We start from the raw sequence: 23757 nt of genomic DNA, 5'->3' as shown, positions 1-23757 counted from the left end.
AAAGCAGGACCTCGGATAGCGTCTCCTACTCCATCACGCTCATCAGCACTGAGCTCCCCCTACTTGTAGTCCTCCTTCTCATGAGCTTCCTTAAAAAGGCTGCAAGCCCCCCCACAATCAAATTCCTACCTCCCCTTCAGAACCATATAGACTCCCCCCTTCTTGCATGTAGAGCTCTTGCCTCTTCCTAAGTCCTCCAGCACCAAGCTCCCCTTCACATAAAGTTCCTTCCCTTGATCATCGAGCTCTCATGGATCTCTACCTTCACCGTTCCACTATCCCCTTGATGGACCTCTAGGCCTGCAGTAGCGACACCTCTTCTGCTCTCTAAGCTCTATGAAGAGGAGTCCCCCCTGTAGTAGCGCGATCCCCTTTTAGGAGCTCTTGGCCTTGATCCACAGCCATGGGCTCCCCCCACTTATTGTTCTTGCATCATCCTTTGTCTCTGCTCATAGATCTCCTTCCTCCTTCTTGTGGTCCTTCAGCTCGTATAGTGGTGACCCCCCACACTATGAGCGTCTCTTGCTCACCAGGGAGCACACACGGACCTCTGGCCTTCACGGTTCCTCCCCTCACTGCCTCTCCTACTCCAGCTCCCACACACAGTCATCGGTCGAGCCACCTCCCCTCCCAGAGCTCTCCAGCCCAAGGCCTCTCCTTGCCCACCAAACCACCAAGCTCTCCTCCCACTCGATGCTCTCCTTGCCTGTAGTTGATGCCCCATAAACCCATGACCCCTCTCCCCCAAGCTCCTCTGAGCTCCATCCTTCTTCTCCGTGAGCCCAAGATCAGAGTTTATGGTTTTCAATCTTATGAGTGACTCTCGTGAGATTGAAACTTCTCGAATTCTCTGCCAGCTGCCATCTCCATTTTCCTACCAACTCTCACAACTAGAAGCTTGCCTTCTTTTTACGTAGCATATTGCATGCATACTCCTTCTCTCCAAAATAGCCACGTCATCCCATGCTTTTTACCACTCTCTCAATCCTTCCTTCAAACTATACCAAGGCAATTAGTGCCTATATCCAACCCTAGGCACTCCACCTTTGCACATAACCTTCAAGCAAATTTTTATTATTTGATTGCCACATATAACCACGCGTCCATGAAGCTCACAACCCATGATATAATTGCTCACATGACTTACAAATCAAGAGCAATCATGGTAAGACAAACATAGCTCCAAACAACAATCAAAGACATGTCCTCCCACACCAAATGCTCTAGAGTGCCTGATGTACCCACATTGCTTTTCATCATCTCCCAGAAGTCCTTGGAGGAGCATCTACATCTCAAGAAAATATATCATCAATGTGGAGTCTTTTATGAGGGTGTCCACAGCCCAAAGCCACCACTAACTAGCTATGTACATAGCTATACACTCACCCATCAACATGCAACAAGTGAAAAACATTTTTTCATTTTTATCCACACATCTCTAGCAACCCCTTCTCTTCTACTATGACATTCATGTCCAGCAGCTAAAGAAAAACATCAGTAAACCACTTGGATCAAAACAAAGCAAGCCTGTACTCTATGTGATGGGATATCTCAAGGTGTATGCCTCAGGCACACCTTGGTTTCTATGTGTGAGTACTAGAGGCACAGTTAGGTGCCCACAAGCACAGTTAGGTGGTGGAGAGCCACATAGAATGATTGAGAGAATCTAGGAGCAGATTGAGGAGATGATTGTGGAGCTCTGAATTCATCAGTGATGTCAGTGAGCATGTATGAGGTGCCTACTTAAGGACCTCACTCTTCTTCATTCCATAATGCAAGTAATGCAAGTATTCTGAGTTTGTGTCCACTCTTTGCTTTCCTTTCAGCTCACCAACATGGTATCAGAGCCCTTTGATCCCCCTTGAGCCCATTTCTACCACATCATCATCTTCTTCTTCATCTTCTTCTTCTCCATTTTCCTCCTTCTTCCCAAAATCTTTGAGAGCTTGGTTCTCCACCTACAAATGACCATTGCCAAAACCCTCTGAGCTGGAAACTCCTCTAATATGGGCGAACTTCCACCTGCAAGAAATTGAAAAAAAAACGTCTCTGTTGGCTGCCATTCTCCAAACAGCGAATTTCTTCTATTGCTCAATACTCCCTGCCTGCTCCGCCATTGCCTGAGCCCTCTTAGGAGTAGATGGACGACCTCAAGACGAAGATTTTGAGCCATTTTTCAGCTCATTTGGTTTAGTAACGAGGGAGAAATCATCAAAACTCAGGTTCAGCCTGTAGCAACTCCCCCGGGCAAAAGTGCGCACCATTTCATCCAACCTCTGTGCTAGACCCTCTCTGGTATATGAGCTTTCTTTTGCTTTAGAAAGCCCTATTTTCCTTGCTTTGAAGAGTGAGCTACAAGCCCTCCAAGTTCAGCCTTTTGGTTTTGATAGTTTTGGACAAGTTTTTGAAGATAATGCTACATAAAATGCTACTCTAGCATTTCTGGTTTTTTTAATCTTTCAATAACTTCAGTACAAGTGTGGCTTCAGTTTTGTTTTGAACTGCTAGACCTGGTTTTGATTGGAAAGTATTCATTTTAGCCACTTCTATGGAGCATGTAAGAAGAAGCAGCATTGATTGAATATTGGTCACTAGTCTTTGCTACATCAAGTGCTCATATTTTGGAAGTTTTTCAGTTATTTTTTTGCCTTGTAAGAGAGAAAGACACTGCCCAATATCTGGGTTAGACCCTCTCATGGCTACCCTATTGAATCTAGAGAAGTTCAATGGAAAGGGCTTCCACACATGGCAGATGAAGGTGAAATTTGCATTGATGAGGGAGAACCTATGGGGACTTGTCAAACCCACTCCTACCGCTTCTTCTACGGCCTCTAATGCTAGAGAATCCTCAACTCCGACACGACCGGCAAGGGATCTAGCTAGAGAAGAAAAAGCATATGGTATCATTGCTCTTGCTTTAGGAGATGATTATATTCACCATATCTCTGACTTGGAGTCTCCTTCAGAAGCTTGGCAGAAGCTTGACATGATTTTTGGTGCTAGATCTCACATCTCTAAACTATCACTTAAAATCTCTTTCTTTGAATTAAAGATGGCTAGTGGTACTACTTTGGTAGCTCATGTCAACTATATGTGGAGTCTTATGACTCAACTTGCTTCTATCAACTCTCCTGTTACTCCAGATAATGCTATGGCAGTGTTACTTAAGATTATGCCTGAAGATTATGATCACATAGTTAGCACTTTGAAAAATCTTCCTTATCCTAATCTTGAAGGTATTATCTCTGCTCTCCAAGAAGAAGAAAGGCATATGGATCTCAGGAAAGGCAATGACACTGTTTATGCTGTAAAAGTCCAGAAGAGCAAGTATACCCCTTGCAATCACTGTGGAAAGACAAATCACCTTTCAAAGGATTGCTTCAAAATTAATCCATGCAAGCACTATGGCAAGAAGAACCATAATGAGAAGTTTTGCAGAGCCAAAGCAAAGACAGAAAATGCAAATCTACTTTCAGTTGAAGAGCCTCCACAAGATGAGGCATCCCATGAAGATTATGCATTTTAAATCATCTCTATGTATGCTCCAGATCTCTCTTTTTATGTCAAGGTACTCAGCTTGGATAGTCCTCCAAAATGAATAAAATAAACTATTGTGTTTTGTGTGTTTTGTAAACACCTCTGGTCACCTTATGATGTAGGCCATGTGTATGTTTTGCTCCATGGTACCTCCTACAGACATTGTGTGCATGTACATGCAGGGGAGATAACCATTGGAATGTCTTTTTGTATCCCTTTTGTTTACCTTACACCCATGGGAACCCTTGCTAGCATGAGAACCTAGCCATAGATTTATCCTTGACCACCATGAGATGGCATGAGAAACTATGAGACTAGATGTATCCTTGACATAGCCTGAGGCATTCCCTTGAGGGGGGGTTTGATGGGATATCTCAAGGTGTATGCCTCAGGCACACCTTGGTCTCTATGTGTGAGTACTAGAGGCACACTTTGGTGCCCACAAGCACAGTTAGGTGGTGGAGAGCCACATAGGATGATTGAGAGAATCTAGGAGTAGATTGAGGAGATGATTGTGGAGCTCTGAAGTCATCAGTGATGTCAGTGAGCATGTATGAGGTGCCTACTTAAGGACCTCACTCTTCTTCATTCCATAATGCAAGTAATGCAAGTATTCTGAGTTTGTGTCCACTCTTTGCTTTCCTTTCAGCTTACCAACACTATGTCTCTGCTGTTCTCCTCCCGGATCAAAAGGATAACTTTGAACCCTCCATTGCCAGATATGCATAATCCACCATCCTCTTGGATCAAAAGGAACCAACAACACACCAATTTGATGTAGCCACCAGCTCCTTCCAAATATCCACATCCTCACTAAGCCTCCAAGATCCCATAGCTTATCCTGACAAGACATCACATAACTCCACTGGCTATTAGCCATCACACTTGTATCATGAGTCTTGCTCACTTCAGCCACATTTTTTGAGGTCACTACCTCACACATAGATCTCACGGGCACAACCAGCTCATAATCTGTGATTAGGGACTTCTTAAATACCTTATTGCCTCAACCTTGTAAGTTGCAAAACTTAACCCATCACATGAATTATCAAGATCACCTAGGAGCAAACAAACATCCTTCCCACTTGAAGAATGCTCAAACTTATCAGCACACTCTTTCTTGTCATTGCCAACCACACATGCAAAATCGACAAGGGTATCCTCAAGTAAAGCATCTAGCTGATCATCACCCACACTATCACTTCCATCCAGCTCAACATGTATACTGGTGTTTACATTCTCTTCTACACCTGCCCATCAGCATGCAACAAGTGAAAAACGTTTTTTGTCTTTGATCCACACATCTCTAGGAACCCCATCCAGTGCATCATCAAGAATGCAATAAAGCTCATCAATTGAATCACCATCATCTTGTAAACACTGAATCTTAACCTCATCATACTCATCACAGTTTGAATGCACACAATCAACACTTGCTAGTCCCACCCAAACGAAGTGTTTTAACTGTGATGCTTTGTTCTTCCATGTGCCTTGATGCTTTCTGTGTGGATGCCATGCTTTGTGCTATGGTCATCTCATGCACTTGAGCTTTTGGCATGCTTATGACAATGATGTGTGCATTCATGCTTTGATTTATTGGGACATGTGGATAAATGGGATGGATGGGCTATCATGGGAAGACCCTTTACACGTTGTGTGGATAAAAATGAAAAAATGTTTTTCACTTGTTGCATGTTGATGGGTGAGTGTATAGCTATGTACATAGCTAGTTAGTGGTGGCTTTGGGCTGTGGACACCCTCATAAAAGACTCCACATTGATTATATATTTTCTTGAGATGGTAGATGCTTCTCCAAGGACTTCTGGGAGATGATGAAAAGCAATGTGGGTACATCAGGCACTCCAGAGCATTTGGTGTGGGAGGACATGTCTTTGATTGTTGTCTGGAGCTATGTTTGTCTTACCATGATTGCTCCTGATTTGTAAGTCATGTGAGCAATTATATCATGGGTTGTGAGCTTCATGGACGCGTGGTTATATGTGGCAATCAAATAATAAAAATTTGCTTGAAGGTTATGTAAAAAGCATGGGATGACGTGGCTATTTTGGAGAGAAGGAGTATGCATGCAATATGCTACGTAAAAAGAAGGCAAGCTTCTAGTCGTGAGAGCTGGCAGGAAAATGGAGATGGCAGCTGGCAAGAGAATTCGAGAAGGTGATCATGGGCTCACGGAGAAGAAGGAGGGGGCATCAACTGCAGGCCAGGAGAGCGCCGAGTGGGAGGACAGCTCGGTGGTTCGGTGGGCAAGGAGAGGCCTCGGGCTGGAGAGCTCTAGGAGGGGAGGTGGCTCGACCGATGACTGTGTGTGGGAGCTGGAGTAGGAGAGGCAGCGAGGGGAGGAACCGTGAAGGCCAGAGGTCCGTGTGTGCTTCGTGGTGAGCTAGAGAGGCTCGTAGTGCAGGGGGTCGCCACTATACGAGTGGAAGGACCACAGGAAGGAGGAAAGAGCTCTGTGAGCAGAGACGAAGGATGGTGCAAGAACAAGAAGTTCGGGAAGCTCGTGGCTGGATCAGGGCCGAGAGCTCCTGAAAGGGGATCGTGCTGTTGCAGGGGGGACTCCTCTTGATAGAGCTTGGAGAGCAGGAGAGGTGTCGCTACTGCAGGCCTGGAGGTCCATCAAGGGGATAGTGGAACGGTGAAGGCAGAGATCCACGAGAGCTCGATGATCAAGGGAAGGAACTTTACGTGAAGGGGAGCTCGGCACTAGAGGACTTAGGAAGAGGCGAGAGCTCTGCATGTAAGAAGGGGGGAGTCTATATGGTTCTGAAGGGGAGGCACGAAACTGATCATGGGGGGGCTTGCAGCCTTAGCTAAGGAAGCTCATGAGAAGGAGGACTACAGGTAGGGGGAGCTCAGTGCTGATGAGCGCGATGGAGTAGGAGACGCTATCCAAGGTCCTGCTTTCTGGGTATTGGCTGCACGTTGACAGTGTGGTTGAAAGAGTCCTTGGGTGATAGAGTCCATGAGCTCCACGAAGACTAAAAGCATGGGCTGACTATTAGTCGGGGTGCACGTTCACTTCAAGGCTATCAACAGAGAGGCTTTGGCCAAGCATATGCCGGTGATGCTGAGAAGACATTTGCATTGGAGGTTCCCAAAGTTTGTGATCTGTTTGGTAGTTGGCTGAGCAAGGTTACTCCATAGGCAGGATGGACATGGTTTGCACATGAGCTGATACGAAGGATGTATGGGCTGGTTTAAATCCTCCGAAGGATTGCTGGCAACGTGAAATATTCTGTGGGGAAGAGGAACCTTTGTCTTGACCATGCATGCGAATTTTATTAGAGGAGAAGGGACGCTATGGCAAGTCTCATGATACAATAGAGAAGTTGTGAGAATACTGTGTAATGCAAAGGAGATGGGCAATAGAGGTGCTATGAGTTCCAGATGCAAATGACAAATCCCATACTTGGATTATCATGTGAAGGGATCAAGATGGAGAGTTTATTAAATTGGAAGGGTAGCTCTTAGAAGAGGAAGAAGTGGACACTAGGAGTGCATCAGTGGGATTATGGAAAAGGTCATCTATTATTGGTTGGGTATTGCATGAAGGAAGAAGTTGTTAGGGGTGTTGTAGAGAGCATGGGCTTGCATTAGTTGCAGATTGAGGCTAGAGAAGCCTTTGGCTCGATGGAGCTTGTGTTGGCCTGTGGGGTTTCTTTCTGACATTGTCTGGCTTTTGGAGGAAATGTGGCCAGAGTGTGAGTTGTATCAGAAGGTATGTAAAGAGATCATGATGTTGAATGAATGCCTTTTACCGTGTGATTGTGTTGTTCGGTTGTTTTAAACATGGATGAGGGTGGCTGTGAAGGCGGATTAGGCTCTACTGCTTTTGTCCATCCATGTTTTGGTGCCTCCACAGAGGATTGGGCACTTTAGTTTACAAAGTGTGAAGTTGTGCAGTCAGTTGTAGTGTTGAAGAGCTGAGAGAGATGGCAGAGTACTTTCCAGAGTTTTGGGGGATGCCATATGAGAATGCAGAGAGATTCTTGGAAAAGATGGAAGTTACAGCACTGATGAAGGATAGGGCAACCCCTGAGATTTTGTTTTAGATCATGAATTATTGCTTGCAGGGAGATGCAAAAGCATGGCTGCAGACTCAATTCGTTGCCTTCAGGACTACTCATCCCCAGCATCAAAATCCGGATTATACAGTGGTGAGAGCAGCTTTTCTTGCACGGTTTGCACAATCCAAGAGCCCTAATGAAGTATGGAAGGAGTTGTGCAAAATTCAGCAAAAGGATAGTTAGGATATGGATCAGTATCTGATAGAGTTTGGTAGACTAGTAGGGCTAGGTTGCCCATGGAGGATCGAGCCTAAAGTTTGGGGACAAAACCGTCTTAAGGTGAAAAAAAACACACGCTCTCCTTTTTTAAAGTGAAAATACACACACTGTGAGAAAAAAGCGTTTGCAATGGCTCTCCGTGGAGATACTCCATTCCACGCTGTGGAGCTCGCTTGCACAGCAGACATCGTCTCCCCTCATCAGGTTCATATCCCTTTTCCCCTTCCTCTTCCAACGCATCTGCATTTTCGTCGTAGCCTGCAATGCCTTTCTTTCTTTCATTGCCTTTTTCTCTCCATACTCGCAATGTATTTCGTCCTTCAATTGCATATGGTGAAGGAATTTCATAGGCTTCGTTTTCCTTTGGAATCAATTTCTTGTTTTGCATGCGTCTTTCTCGAATTGCCAATGGATATATGCGGGACGTTTAGCACAGCTAGTTTAGCAACCTGCGTTTGGATGAATCGTTTCTCGTTTACAAGACGTTAGGCAAAAGACGCCCGGGGATTAATCTGCAACAATTCGGACTTGGAACATGGATCTATTTCTTGAACTGCACATTGTAGCATTACATTGGTAACCGGTGTTTTTCGCATTTGTTTCCGAGTCGTAACTGCAGATTCTCGCGTTGTACAGGCAGAGCCTCGATTCTTTACTCGTAATTAAATGTGTTCGAGAATAGAATATCAGGTTGCGTTATTTGTTTGGTACTTGTTTACTGCACAGGCCCGGGCAAGAATCGAGTCCCTGGTTCTCCTATTCCTGAGAAGCCTCACCGCTGCAGAGCCGTCCATACTTGATTTACAGTTGGTATGGTCCCTTCACTTCCATCACGCAATCCTTTCGGTCAAATGTTGTTGCACCGTCAGTTGTTTCTCAATTCCTTATGTTTAAAGTCAGCCATTTCTGGACTTCTGTGTACGTACGTCAGCTATGCAGGACCGCCGAGAATTGTCATTTGCGGCCGGCCTTTTTTGGCGGTGATGAAATCATCTACCTTTCGCACTCGGTTTACAATCGGCCTTTTGTGAAAAAGCAATTTGCAAAAGCTTTCGTCAGAGGTGATTTTTCCTTCAATTCTTAAAGCTGTTGATTCCCGAACACATTCACAATCCCTTTCCATTTAGGGGCCGTATTTAGTACATTGATCGGTACAATTTTCTGCTCGGCTCTTCTAAGGATGTTATTTCCGTTTCCTCCCACAAATTTTCGTTGGGAAATAAGTACCATTGTCGGGAACGAATGAATCTGACTTCAAGAAACAGTCTGGATGGTTGTAAGGATATGCTATCAGCTTCTTGAAGAAGGCAAGCAAGCAACGCAACGAGAGCTCTTCTACCGACTTCTATCTGATGCCCCAACTTATTTTACTTGCCAAAGCCAAATCAACAGTACCATACAAGGTGATCATGTTAACTATGATCGTCAGAAGAGCAGACACTTTCAAAAAATAGAATTTGTTAACGACCAGAAACCGTCTTTTGTAGACGTAGTCGCACTACTCAAATGCAGTCGTGGTAGTCTCGGGATTTTGGCTTCGAGTAAAGGAGCAGTGGGTGGACGTCTTCTCATTCAGGTAAACTCATTCCAAAGGACTGTATTTTCTAATTCCATGCATGAGATTTTTCCAACTTTCTTAAAGAAATGGAACATCTAGTGTGTTTGATTCCACTTTTAGGCACTTTACGAATGGCAAAACTTAGGTCCTTTATTCGCCCGTCGGTTCTTTACCTAAGTGCTTAGTGTAAGTTTGCACATGTTATGTATGTAGTTGAAGTCTCTAGTAGTTCATTGGAGTTTTTTCCTCTTAGGACCTTTTTGGAGCCTTTTGCACCTACCATTATCTCAAGTTAGTACACATAACTAGTTAAATTACATTAAAGCTAACCTTGCTTAACAAGAAATCAACACAAAATGATATATTTGTACACTTTGAAGTCCATTCTTCAAGCTTGGCTTCTTTTTAGGGGCTTCCAAACAAGTGTCCATGTTGCAGTTTTAATTTGGCCTTGATCCTCTCCCGACCCTCAAAAATTCTTAGTAAAACATTACTTAAAATAGCATTTGCACTACTATCGTTAAGTTAAATTTTTATTTTCACAAAAGACATTTAGCATAATTGGACCCCCTTTTATCGCAATTGAAATACATTCTTCTATTTGTATCCTTAACTCTCCCTTCTTAACTTATTGTGAGAATAGGCCCTTAGCTAGTACATTTAGAATGGCTCTCTCTCTCTCTCTCTCTCTCTCTCTCTCTCTCTCTCTCACACACACACACACACACACACACACTATAACAAACATACACCCCATCTTGCCTCTATTAATGTCCACATGGTCCAACAAACCATGAGGTTATATTTTAGTTCTAGAAATCAATAACAATATTCTCTGTAGTTGATCTTTTAGATTGAATTTCCAAGTGATTGAAAATTGTGCTTGCATTAAAAACAATTTTTAATATTTTTAATGAGAATGGTACCATTTACTTTACTTTTATATGGTAATTTTTCAAATAAAAATTCACACGTGCCCTAATGACTTTAAAAGTAAGAAGCACTCTTGTTCTACAATAATATTTACCAACTTAGGCTAATAACATAATCTCAACTATCAAGCTTCTTCAAAAAGTGATGCTCATGCCACATTGGTAGAATTGTGCCTTAGTTACTATGTTGGCCTAGGATCGATCTCATTTGTAGCTTTTTAAGGAGTAGTATAGAAAAAACTCATGATTACAATTTCCATTGTGTGTCAAGGTTTTCATATGTATATTGTTGGCTACGAAAAAAAATCCCAAAATATAGCTTTAAAAATACCATAGATGCATAGCCATCAAGAATACTATTTACTATTTTGCATGGGGAATCCTCTAGCTATAATAATATCTTTTGGCTCCCTTGAGAAGTCTTTAGAATGCTACAAGGCTTGTAAAAAATATCCACAACTTAGTTTAATATGTATTTGAACTTCACTATTAAATAAGGACTAGCATTGTTTTGAAGGTGCACATATGAAGATATGCATGCATCTATGCATTACTTGAAGCCATGGATAGAGTTCTTAAAGGAGGACACATGGCACTATACAAGCTCAAACTAACACGGTAATAGTATCATGATGACTAAAATTAAATTAGCCTAGTGGCATATGTCAATGATCAGTCTGGCCACATCAACCACTACAGGTGGTATACTATGACAATCGAGCACGTCGAATTCATGCGACCATGTCTATATGAAATCTTTTATAACTGTTTAATGATCGTCATGTTAAATTAATGAGATCATATATACACAAAATCTTTCATACTTAGAATCATATGCTCAAAAAGTGCATATCCCAATATATGCAGGCACCATGGTAGGACACACTAAATTCATGAGAGCATATTTATATGAAACCTTTCATAACCGTTTATATTCATATTATTGAAAAAGGCAAAGACCTATATACATTTTCTCTTAAAAAGCTTAATATTTAGCTCATACATGTAGAAGTAAGAAAAGAGCACTATGTGTGCTACACTTTTCTATATGCAAACTAATATCATTCATAGGATCAAATAGTGATTGTAGGTGATATGTACTAAAGTTGGTATCGATTTATTATTATACCAATGTGCACTTTGTATCTTGAAATTAGTAATTTTTAACAAAATCTATCACAAAGATAATTGTATCCTTGGGAAATTAGCAAGGTCCATGCTAAATCACTTATTTTTCCAATGAGTTGTAATTGTGAAGCACATATTTTTGGATGGATTGAAGCGATGCATGAGCTCCTATAGTGGTTTAATAGTTTTAAACAAAAATAGGCATCTCTTTGTCTAGCTCTTCAATATCAACCTTTTAAAGTCTCCTTCATTTTACAATGGCAAGGTTGTCTACCTTGATCTCATTTAATGAGGATATTCTAGGTGTTTAATAGCTAGGAAATTCACCTAGGAGACATGGGCATTTATCACGATGTAACGATGCTCCAGCATGACCATATCTTAAGTTCTTCCAAGCTGGCTAGGTTAAGTCAAAAAATGTGCTGCATGCATTTTACAACAACGCACATCCCTATCTTTGAGTGACATATCAAGGCTTGCAATGTTGAAATCTCTTCTACTCAATCCAAACATTGTGGCTCTTAGTCATAAATCCTAGGAACAACTCTATCTTCTCATCTGAATAAAATCCAAGTCTACATTGTAAACTCGGGGGGTCACTCATCTTATGTAACCCTATCATGTGAGTTCAACAAAAGGATATTTTTTAATTTTTAAAATTTACAAAATTCAACTTACATAAGGGATTATTTAAATTCATTTCAAGAAAAAATTATAGATTTCTATAGAAAAAGGGTACATTTTATTAATGAAAAATCTACATATAAGGGATTTTACAAATAAGCCTTGAACGCACGTGATATAGAGACTTTTTACATAGTGACCCCCCCGAGATAGTAAACCTCTACCTCTAAGAACATTAACCTAACATGCAATATCCATGTTTGTAATTCTGTTAAAGCTTGAGAGAAATAAACCACTAACACACTAAGAATACTAACACTATAAGAAAATTAACACACTAAGAATACTAACACTATAATAATACTAACACTAAGAATACTAACACTAAGAGTACTAACACACTAAGAATACTAACATTACAGGTACTAAGAAAATTAACGCTGAGAACATTAACATTATGAGAAAACACATTTTACATAAATATATTCATTAATTTTCAATCTTATTATTTCTATGATCAAACTAGTCCTTAAATGATTAGGTTTGTCCCTAAACTGTCTGGCTTGCTAGATAAGGCCAACAAGGTTGCTATTCCAAACATTGGCGTAAGTCCTTAAGCAATTGCATTAACTAAATGACTAGCAATTTAGCTAGGATGGTTGGCGAACTAAGCTAGCTTGATTTCAACTATTGGGCTAGATAACACGCATCGTTTTGATTCCACTAGGTTCCTAAAACAATAGCCTATTTAGATGGGCCAACAACTTGTTATTTCAACCACCAAGATGGTTCTTGCTAGTAAGCTACCTAGGACCAATACCTTGTTGTTACAATATTAGGCTAGCTAGATAGGGCCATTGCTCAAGCTTATTGTTTCGAACATTGGGCTAGTTTATAAACCATCTAGCTAGCTATGCATGGCCATCAAGCGTTATTTCAACAGTTGGGCTATTTTAGGCCAATCATTAGGTTTGGTTCCCAAATTAGCCTAGTGTAAGAACTACTTAATGGTTGGCCTAATTCAAAATTTCAATCATCTTGTAAAACAATATTGCCTCATCTCTTTGCATTTGCTTTGCAATAAAGCTACCGAAGGTTGCTATGGATTTGATATGAGACTATGTAATCAAGGTACATGTTTGAGTTGATATAATGTTACGGGGGTTTTAGTGTGAGTCATTAGAAAGGTCTTTGTAAGGTTGGATTACTATTATGATTATAGGGTTTTTGTGTGTTACACTAGAAAATTCTATGTAAGATTGGATTACTATTATGGCCATTGGTTCAATCTAATGAACTAGGGATGGTTTACTTGCTTGGAAGAACTATGTAGACCCCCCACTATACAATTATCCTTTCCATATGGCTATGATATGGTACCAATCCTACCAAATATGCCCCAAGTAATAAAAAGAGTCAGCACACTAAGAATTAAAGTTAGCACACCAAACCATGGTGATGGATTCATCCATCTATGTCATCCTGCTTCAACATGTATCCACTTGCTTGGTACTATTTCTTTTTGTTTTTCAATAGTATGCTTATTAAGAAATGAAATGTTTTCCTATTGTTCAGTTACGGTCAATGGGGACTAGGTCTAGCATTTGAAGGTGGACCCCTTTGCTTAGGGTTATGGGCATTAGTGACCCATAAGAGTGATGGCCTCTCTTTGAGAGGGACATCTGGAAACCACACCCCACCTGAGTACCCAAACATGGGACCAATCAAATGCACAGATTGCATACCGACCTAGGAACCATTCAAGAGAATGTTCCCTGAGCTTTGGGTGTGGGCCTGGCAGCATGCCAAGAGTAATGGAGATACAAGATAAGACGACAAACAAATGAGCTCAGTATGGCTCAATTATGACCTTAGAGTACGTCAATAGATAGTCTAAGCTGTTAGAAACCTGTGGGTACGATCAGAATTGAATTCTGACAACTTTGAAATTTTAGGGTTTTTGGGAGTGACACGTGGCAGACTGCCACATGGATTCTGAGCTGGCAGGTCAGTCCACCTATCCCACACATGTGGCAGCATGCATGGCAAGTGGCAGGGCATGCAGGCCAAGGGTTTGGCCCCAAATGTGGTAGATTTGGGGCAAGTTGTGGGCTGTCCTCTTTGGGACTGCAGCCCACTAAAAATCTGGGACAAGTGTCCACCTTCCACTCTAGGCCTGGGGGGGGGGCTGAGCCTATAATAGAAGGCCTCTCCCCTTCATTCCTCACATGAAAATTTCGTCACTTTTCTTCTCCCTCCTTTTGGATGATGCAGCAGAACCTCTCCAGCTCCTTGGGTGTAGCCAGCTTCTCCCCAGGCCATTCTCTCACCTCAGCAGCACTTTCTCTCTCTATAACAGCACATTCTCTCTCTACAGTTCCAGCCCCTCCTCTGTAGAAATGTGCCACCTCTCAGCTCTTCTGGAACAGTAGCAGCATCCTCTCTCCTTCTCCTAGCCTGGAGCAGCCACAGCCCCTTTCTCTCTCCTGCTGCAGTATTTCTCTCTCTACTATTCCAGCCCATTTCCCTTGCAAAAATTTACCTTTCTATGCACCTCTGGAACAGCAGCAGCTCCTCTCTTACATCCCCTCCCTTGGGATCAGCATTGGCGCTCTCTCTCTACAGCTATCACTCCATAAAAGCTTTCTCTCTCTAGCCTATAGGCTGTTTTTCTAAGCTGTTCTCATTCCAGCCCCATTTCCACACTCTCCTCACCCAAGGTAGCTTCAGAGGCATCAAGGAATTCATCTACAAAAGGGTCAAGTCATGAAGGGAGCCTGCATTGTCAAGTTTATCTCATTTACAGCACTATTTCATGTTGTTTCTACTATCTTTCTAGAAACTAGTGCTTGTCTCTAATGTTGGATGTAAGTGGTGATTGTTGCAGGCTTCTTCCTTGTGGATTGGGCAAGCCAAGAGTTGAAACCTGAGCTTGAAGTCCTCCTTTTTGTTGTCTACCTTGCACATATGCTCTTGAGTCTTGTATCTAGGTCCTAGGTTTTCACTGAGTTCATCAGTTTGGAAGGTGCATTGCACCTTGGTCTTGTATCTCCATTTTCAAGAATAAAGTGAGCCTGGATAAGGGGGGGGGCCCGCCCGTCTTGGCCCCTCAATCATATTGCATTTTCCAATGATGTCACTTTGTGTTTAAGCTGTATGTGTCTTAATTCCAGCTTAATTGCAAACTCTTAAGTTCAAGTATATGTGTTTGGTAGCTCGCAATCATCTCATTCAAACACCTCTACAAAATCCGTTGTCTGAATTGATAGAAAGCACCGAGTAGTTTACATTGGTATCAGAGCTTAGGCAGTGGTCCTGTACTCTGTGCTTTCTCTTGTTGAGTCTCTCCTTCATTGAGTCATCTTGTCATCATGGCAGCCAATGGACCTGACCCTCCTCCTAACCTGCATGAGTTGAGTGCTCTCTTGGCAAACATTGCTCAACAGGTTCAAGTGCTGGAAAGCAGCCAAGCAGAAACTCACGACATAGGGCCCCAATCCCAAGGAAGAGGCTGTGCGGACAACACCAACTCCAACAAGGAGGGAAGATCATCCTTTTCTTCCCCTCCTCAAGGTAGACGGCGCCATCGGAGTCCATCTCCTTCGAGACGTCCACGGAGACGAAGGTATGCAAAGCATAAGGTGCCTCTTGGAGATAAGCTCTTCAAGTTTACTAAGTACAAGGGAGAGGACAAGACCGAGGTCTTGCTGGCCTGGATCCGAGACCTCGAGTATTTCTTTGAGGGGGACGAGTACGAAGACAAGGCGAAGATCCGATTTGCCATCCTGCACATGCAAGACCGTGCTTCACTCTGGTGGGCAGCTATGGTCAACACTGGATAGTAAGCCCACACCTCGAAGCACTTCAAGAAGAACTTAATGAGGCACTTCCTGCCTAAGGAGTTTAAGAGAGATACAATGGTGCAGTGGGACATCCTCCGCCAATGCCAAGAAGAGAAAGTCAGTGAGTATGTTGATCGTTTTTGGGAAACTTTGTTAAAAGTTCAAGCATTCAATAGGAAGGATAAAAAAGAGTAGCAAAGGAAATTCTTTGCTGGCCTACGGTATATCGTTCAGCATGAGGTAGACATTGCCACTCCTACTTCTCTCGAAGACACCATCAACATCGCCTCGAAGGTGGAGAAGAAACAATCTTTCTCCAACAAGCAGAATGGCAGTAACAACAAGTGGAAGTCCCAGGGAACCTCTTCGAAGGAACAAAAGGGTAAGGAGACAGCAAAGGATGCACCAAAAGAGCAAAAGTCAACCAGCCAGCCTCCTTCGAAGAAAGCAGCCCGCACTTTCAGTTCATTGTCTCCACAACAGAAGCAAAAGTATTACTCTGAAGGGCGGTGTTTCAAGTGTGGCGATCGAGGCCACAACTTCTACGAATGCTCTCAAGCTACCAAAAACAACAGAAACAAAGAGCAGCTGCAAATAAAAGACGGAGGGCATTTGTAGTGAAAGAAGCCCAACGGGTCTTATTGAAATTTGAGAAAGCCGGGTTAAAAACCAAAGTGGGCAAAAAGCACATCTACTTCAAGCTATCCTTTCGATATTATGGTCCTTTTCAGGTGTTGCAGGTAATAAATGATGTCTCAGTCCGATTGAGACTTCCAGAGCATTGGAAGATCCACAATGTCTTCCACGTAAGCTTGGTGAAACCCTTTATTGGGGAACAACCTCAAGAGCCCACACTGGACGATGCGCCTGAAGTAGAGGACACTGAGATCTTGTTGATCCTAGAGCAAATTATTTTGCATAACTTCACTACGAGACGTCGAGGCACGACTCGCAAAATGTATCTTTTGAAGTTCAGAGGGCTCCCATCCACCGATGCCCAATGGGTGGACAGAGCTACATTTCAGGAGTGTCCTAAAATCCTAGATGCTTATGAGGAAGCTTTTCAGTTGAGGACAACCGAATGAAAGATGGAGGGAATATCATCCTGCTTCAACATGTATCCACTTGCTTGGTACTATTTCTTTTTGTTTTTCAATAGTATGCTTATTAAGAAATGAAATGTTTTCCTACTGTTCAGTTACGGTCAATGGCGACTAGGTCTAGCATTTGAAGGTGGACCCCCTTGCTTGGGGTTATGGGCATTAGTGACCCACAAGAGTGATGGCCTCTTTGAGAGGGACATCTGGAAACCACACCCCACCTGAGTACCCAAACATGGGACCAATCAAATGCACAGATTGCATACCGACCTAGAAACCATTCAAGAGAATGTTCCCTGAGCTTTGGGTGTGGGCCTGGCAGCATGCCAAGAGTAATGGAGATACAAGATAAGACGACAAACAAATGAGCTCAGTATGGCTCAATTATGACCTTAGAGTACATCAATAGATAGTCTAAGCTGTTAGGAACCCGTGGGTGCGATCAGAATTGAATTCTGACAACTTTGAAATTTTAGGGTTTTTGGGAGTGACACGTGGCAGACTGCCACATGGATTCTGAGCTGGCAGGTTAGTCCACCTGTCCCACACATGTGGTAGCATGCATGGCAAGTGGCAGGGCATGCAGGCCAAGGGTTTGGCCCCAAATGTGGTAGATTTGGGGCAAGTTGTGGGCTGTCCTCTTTGGGACTGCAGCCCACCAAAAATCTGGGACAAGTGTCCACCTTCCACTCTAGGCCTAGGGGGGGGGCTGAGCCTATAAAAGAAGGCCTCTCCCCTTCATTCCTCACATGAAAATTTCGTCACTTTTCTTCTCCCTCCTTTTGGATGATGCAGCAAAACCTCTCCAGCTCCTTGGGTGCAGCAAGCTTCTCCCCAGGCCATTCTCTCACCTCAGCAGCACTTTCTCTCTCTATAACAGCACATTCTCTCTCTACAGTTCCAGCCCCTCCTCTCCAGAAATCTGCCACCTCTCAGCTCTTCTGGAACAGTAGCAGCATCCTCTCTCCTTCTCCTAGCCTGGGGCAGCCACAGCCCCTTTCTCTCTCCTGCTGTAGTCTTTCTCTCTCTACTGTAGAATTTCTCTCTCTACTGTTCCAGCCCATTTCCTTTGCAAAAATCTGCCTTTCTGTGCACCTGTGGAATAGCAGCAACTCCTCTCTTACATCCCCTCCCTTGGGATCAGCATTGGCACTCTCTCTCTATAGCTATCACTCCATTAAATCTTTCTCTCTCTAGCCTACAGGCTGTTTTTCTAAGTTGTTCTCATTCCAGCCCCATTTCCACACTCTCCTCACCCAAGGTAGCTTCAGAGGGATCAAGGAATTCATCTACAAAAGGGTCAAGTCACGAAGGGAGCCTGTATTGTCAAGTTTATCTCATTTACAGCACTATTTCATGTTGTTTCTACTATCCTTCTAGAAACTAGTGCTTGTCTCTAATGTTGGATGTAAGTGGTGATTGTTGCAGGCTTCTTCCTTGTAGATTGGGCAAGCCAAGAGTTGAAACCTGAGCTTGAAGTCCTCCTTTTTGTTGTCTACCTTGCACATATGCTCTTGAGTCTTGTATCTAGGTCCTAGGTTTTCACTGAGTTCATCAGTTTGGAAGGTGCATTGCACCTTGGTCTTGTATCTCCATTTTCAAGAATAAATTGAGCCTGGATAAGGGGGGGGGGCCGTCTTGGCCTCTCAATCATATTGCATTTTCCAATGATGTCATTTTGTGTTTAAGCTGTATGTGTCTTAATTCCAGCTTAATTGCAAACTCTTAAGTTCAAGTATATGTGTTTGGCAACTCGCAATCATCTCATTCAAACGCCTCTGCAAAATCCGTTGTCTGAATTGATAGAAAGCACCGAGTAGTTTACATTCCTCTACCTCACATAGACTTGCTCCTTTTTAAGATCAGTTGCCTTGATTGCAAGAATTGCTACATAAATGGTGACGTTGAGGATACCTATTACAAAACTTAACTATTGGATTTCTCTAATCCCTTTTAGTGAAGTGACCTATTGGATTCTTCTAGTCCCTTCTAGTGAAATGAACTATGGGATTTTTCTAATCCCTTCTAGTAAAATGAAGTATGGGTTTTTTCTAATGAAATGAATTGCACAGATTGATCTTAATTCTCATTAGATGGGATCTTCTAGATCTTTCATAGTTGCAACACCATAGCATAACTCCACATGCTAAATTCCAAGAGATTCCAGCAGCAGTCATGACAAGGATCATATTTGAAGATTTAGCTCACCTAGAGAGAACATTAGAAGGGAAGTTAAGCTTGGTGTGTACATTTCCTTTGTAGACCCATCTAGCATTGACTCTTGCATGATCTTCTATCTAACCTAGTAACTCCTTTCTGTGACTCGTTGAACTTCTTTATTTCCATTCTATAGTGGTTGAGAAGACATTAGTGTTGTGTCATGGTTCTAATCTAGCAGCTCCTTTCTATGAGTAATTGAACTTATTTTTCTCCATTCTATAGTGTTAAGAATATGTTAGGCTTCTTTTAAGTGTTTAGAATATGTTAGGGTTCTTTTAAGTATGAGTGTTGTGTTGAGGTGAGAACATCAAGCTAATAAACAATATGCCCTTCCCTTTGTACCCCCTATAATTTCTAAAGAGATAAGTTATGTCCTACCCTTGGCTTGCTTTATATTGGGCTATCATCAATGCAAATTAAAGAGACACTTGATTCATTAAGTTACCAATGTGAATGGTAAATAAAAAGGGATTAATACTTTACTCATTAGGGAATTGGAGAATCGTTAAGCTATAAGGTTTTCTTTTAGTTTGTAATCATGTATTAAGGGCATGTGCACATGCACAAGCCAATGCACATCCAAACTTGCTCTCAAATGTGAGCATTAAGATATTTACAACTTTTTTATTTTCTTTAGATGCAACAATTATTATCATTGAATCTAACAATAATGCCCTTAATCTTACTTTAACTGAAATGATGCTCTATAAATTAAAGAGGCCTAAACAAATCTAGTTGCAATTTTTAACATTAGTTTGTTAATTACATCTCTAAATTATAGTATTTCATAGTTACAACCAATAAACAGGTAGGTATGGCAGCTCATTTTGATGCTTTTTATATATTTGCCACTTAATGTATTATCTGACATCAATACTAAAAGGTTTTGAATGGATAAAGGAATTCAAATGGTGGCGGGGCATTCCATGTATCACTATTTGTGTGTGGCATTTGTTTATGTCAAAAAGTAGCTAGAAGCTTAGGACAATCTGTGCTTTACCCTATGAAAAACTTGTTGGAATAAAATTAATTGATAAATGTTACATGAAACCAAAGGATACTAAGTTGTATGGTTCTAGGGCCTTGCATATGTTTTAATTAAGAAAACTAATTAAGATTGGACATCTATGGATCATGGCATACGTGCATCTCTAAAATAACCAAGTAGAATCTAGACAAGAAGAGACCCTTCTACTAGAAAACATTGTAACAAACATGCACATGAATATGAATATGATATAGGTGTATATGTATTTTTACATGTACATGTACATATATGTGCATATGAAGCATATGTAAACATTTATATGTATTAATACATTTTTATATGCGTGCATACAAACACCTAAATTTTCATGCACGCATGCACATACACACACATTGAGCTCATGGACCAACCCCTATGACCTTAACATACTCATATTACATATTTAATTAGTTGGTTATTAGATGTAGGTTTGAATAATTGAAAAAATCATGTTAAATATCAATACCCAAATAGGATGTAGTATATCACATTCTTTTGTATTTTTGACAAACCTATATTTAATTGAAGCTATTTTATAAAATGTCCTAGAGGCCATCTTCCACTTACCCACAAAAATTTTCCATTTCAAACTTGCATATAGTATAATTGACCCGACATATCTTAAGGTTCTTGCAACAACAAATGCTCTTTTGGAGAACAAGAAAACGAGTTAGCAAGAATAAAGTAAGTAGAGCATGCTACCTATACAGGATTTGAAGTGAAATTAAACAGATAAGGACATACTTAAGAGGCTTTCATAGATCGACCTAGTTTGTAATAGAGCTTGTTAGTGCCATGTTGAAACACCAGTGAAATATTTGGGAAGGTAAAGGGTTGCATTTGAATCACAAAGTAATACAACTCTTTGAATGTATTGCAAAAATTAAATGTAAAGGCCCCCTAAAATATTGTGTTTGAAACAAGGTGGCATGAGGTGTCAGAAAGCACTGACCTTTTATGTTTTCTCATATTTATCCAAAACGATCCAAAATTTTTAAAAGGAATATATAGAAAAGAGGTAATTACAAAACAAGAAAAAGGTGAAAATGCACATGGACAAAAAACGAGCCAATAATGAGGTCCTTAAAGATTACCTTAAGGGAGCCAATACTTTTTCCATGCCATTCACCTATAGGGTAGTGCTAAAAGTGTGCAAGATAATCATTAACTGTGTAAAATGAAAGTCCTTTATGCAATCTCTATGGCTAACCTAAGCTTTGTAAATTGCTAGTCTTGATTGTAGCCAAAAAATGATGGGGCGACCCAAAAGACAACTTCTATTTTGGACAGGCTCTTATTTGTGATATGCTTCCATACCGTGTTGGATCACAACTATTCTTAAAGATTCCCTTAGGGGTAGCACTATTGTTTTCTAGATAAACACAATTCTCATATAAGACACATGAAGAGGCACAATTTACATTGCATTGGAACTTGAATAGAAGTTAAGAGGATTCACTTTCAAATAACACTTAAAAACATGTGGACTCACCACGTCGCTTCTTGGTATATTTTATATTTTTGCGTTCTTGTACTTTTAAACACTTTCATTTGATAGTAAAGGAGAAAGGGCAAATTGAAGTGAATTTTTCAATCAATCTCTCATAATGTGGTTTGATGATGCTTTGTTGAGCTCATTTTCATAGAGGTAGCAATACTTCATTGGAATGTAGAGTCCTGAGGGATTTCCTTATTTGAATCATGTAAAGCTTTCACTGAAGCATTCTATTGCCTCTTAACTTCAGGAGCCAAATGGTGATATCTTAACTTGCACAAACATGGGAACAGTTGGTCAAGTTATAAGTGGAGACTTAAAACGCATACAAAGCTGGAGATTTTCTTCTCATGCACGATACATTATCTTGGTTGAGAAGGTAATTTCGAAGGATCTACAACCAATGTCCATTTCTATATCCTTAAATTGAAAATAAAGGAATGGTATGAAAACAATTGGGTATTGACTTACGTGGTTTTATGGGAATTTGGAATTAGGACGCAGTCTTTCAAAGGCTACAAGAAGACAGATTTTTTCACTCAGTTCCTTGTATCATCATCACAGCGAAAGGCTATCCAGATTTAGCTTCACGGTACAGATTGGATCACAAAATATTATATCCTTGGCTGCTTGGAAAATGAAGTTTAGAGCTGATCACAATGCATCATAGATAGATGGTAGCATCTTGCAATGAGAGAGTGGTCCTGTATATTCGAGGAATTATTTTATCTGAAGTTTTATGACGATGGATTCATAAGTACTAAAGATCGACTTCCTGTAGGGTGTTACTGCATCAATTGAGATGTTCATTTCCACTATTGCCCATAGTAGCTCTCGTTGATTGGTGAGATAATCTTGCCTGTTTAATGTAATAAATTGCTCTGTAAAAATGAAATCTCAAAGACTCACTTCATGCATTGCACGAGACCTTAGGAACCCAGCTGGTCTGGCAATTGTTTGCACATACAAGTTTGGGAGTATTAGAATGGGGCTAGAGACTCCAAATTATGGTAAGGTACTTTTATATTATTAAGTAGATTCTATTTTGTGGGTACTAGAGTGATTTTCCTTGAGCAATATAAAGCCTTTCTCATTTTTTGATTCAGTATGTGATGTCAAATGGCTTGGCCTGAGAGGTGAAGATCTTAAGTATATCCCAGCGGAAGCGTGTTTGCCTCTCACTAACAAAGATCAACAACTGGCCAAAAGTTTGTTTTGTTCAAAGATGCTTCAGGTAAGTACATGAGTCCATATTAGCCAAGTCTAGGTGGAATATACCAGCTCATAATGACTTGTATGTAAAATGATGCATTTGTGTTGTTTCAGAATAACAGCAAATACAAAGAAGAGCTGGCTTGCATGCTGGAATACGGACACAGGGTTGAGATTGAAGCTTTGTATGCTCATGGTTATGCTTTTCTTGGAAAATATATAGCACAGAAGATAATGCAAAGAGATTACATTTAAGTTGGAAAAACAAGTACGTACCATATGAGACCAAGGATGTCAGTGTGATTTCTTTTTAAATCACGAGGGCATGGTATTTGGGTAGAAACAATTAGTCTTTGCAGAATAGTCTGATCAACGCGTGCAGTGCAATTGGAATATATATATATATATATCAGATGTATTTGTTGTAGAAGAATAACATCTATAGGATTTGTCTGTAATGATAAGCAGTATACAGCAGAATAATACATGCAATTAACTGCCTCAGCAAAAACACTGGAATAGGCCGTCATCAAAGAACATACAGACTGATCACCTCCCAGCCTGCAACTTGTAACACTTCCAAGGTCTTTAGCTTGACTCATCACTGCTCATACAAACAACATTGCTCACACACACACACACACAAAGGAGATGATGCTCAACTATCTTTATTTGTTGGGTGGTCAACCCAAAACACCATTCTTACAAAACTAAAGGGCATTGCAAGCCAAAAACACTGCTAACGCAGTTCATTTAGCAGCATATATATATTGAG

General features: G+C 41.2%; 1 protein-coding gene across 3 annotated transcripts; it reads left to right on the top strand.

Annotated features, from left to right (window-relative positions):
• Nucleotides 1-7973: 7973 nt before the first annotated feature.
• Nucleotides 7974-23353, top strand: SPO11-2 (sporulation 11-2). 3 transcript variants are annotated; one of them, XM_087400940.1, is made up of 11 exons: nucleotides 7974-8048; nucleotides 8571-8654; nucleotides 8776-8905; nucleotides 9110-9247; nucleotides 9332-9420; nucleotides 22021-22149; nucleotides 22268-22362; nucleotides 22552-22614; nucleotides 22704-22780; nucleotides 22877-23004; nucleotides 23097-23353. In XM_087400940.1, the coding sequence occupies exons 1-11, from the start codon at nucleotides 7974-7976 to the stop codon at nucleotides 23235-23237; spliced, it is 1149 nt and encodes a 382-aa protein (XP_087257066.1). In that variant the 3' UTR covers nucleotides 23238-23353. The 3 variants fall into 3 exon arrangements, with proteins under 3 accessions (XP_087257066.1, XP_087257067.1, XP_087257065.1); XM_087400941.1 differs by lacking the exon at nucleotides 22552-22614; XM_087400939.1 differs by having other exon boundaries at nucleotides 9110-9420.
• The last annotated feature ends 404 nt before the right edge of the window (nucleotides 23354-23757 follow it).

Source organism: Dipteris shenzhenensis, chromosome 29 (genome assembly GCF_047967505.1).
Source record: "Dipteris shenzhenensis isolate YYH24624 ecotype China chromosome 29, Dip_SZ_1.0, whole genome shotgun sequence".
Classification (NCBI taxonomy): domain Eukaryota; kingdom Viridiplantae; phylum Streptophyta; class Polypodiopsida; order Gleicheniales; family Dipteridaceae; genus Dipteris; species Dipteris shenzhenensis.
The sequence above is the reverse complement of the archived record's forward strand: the minus strand, read 5'-3'. Positions and strand labels throughout refer to the sequence as shown.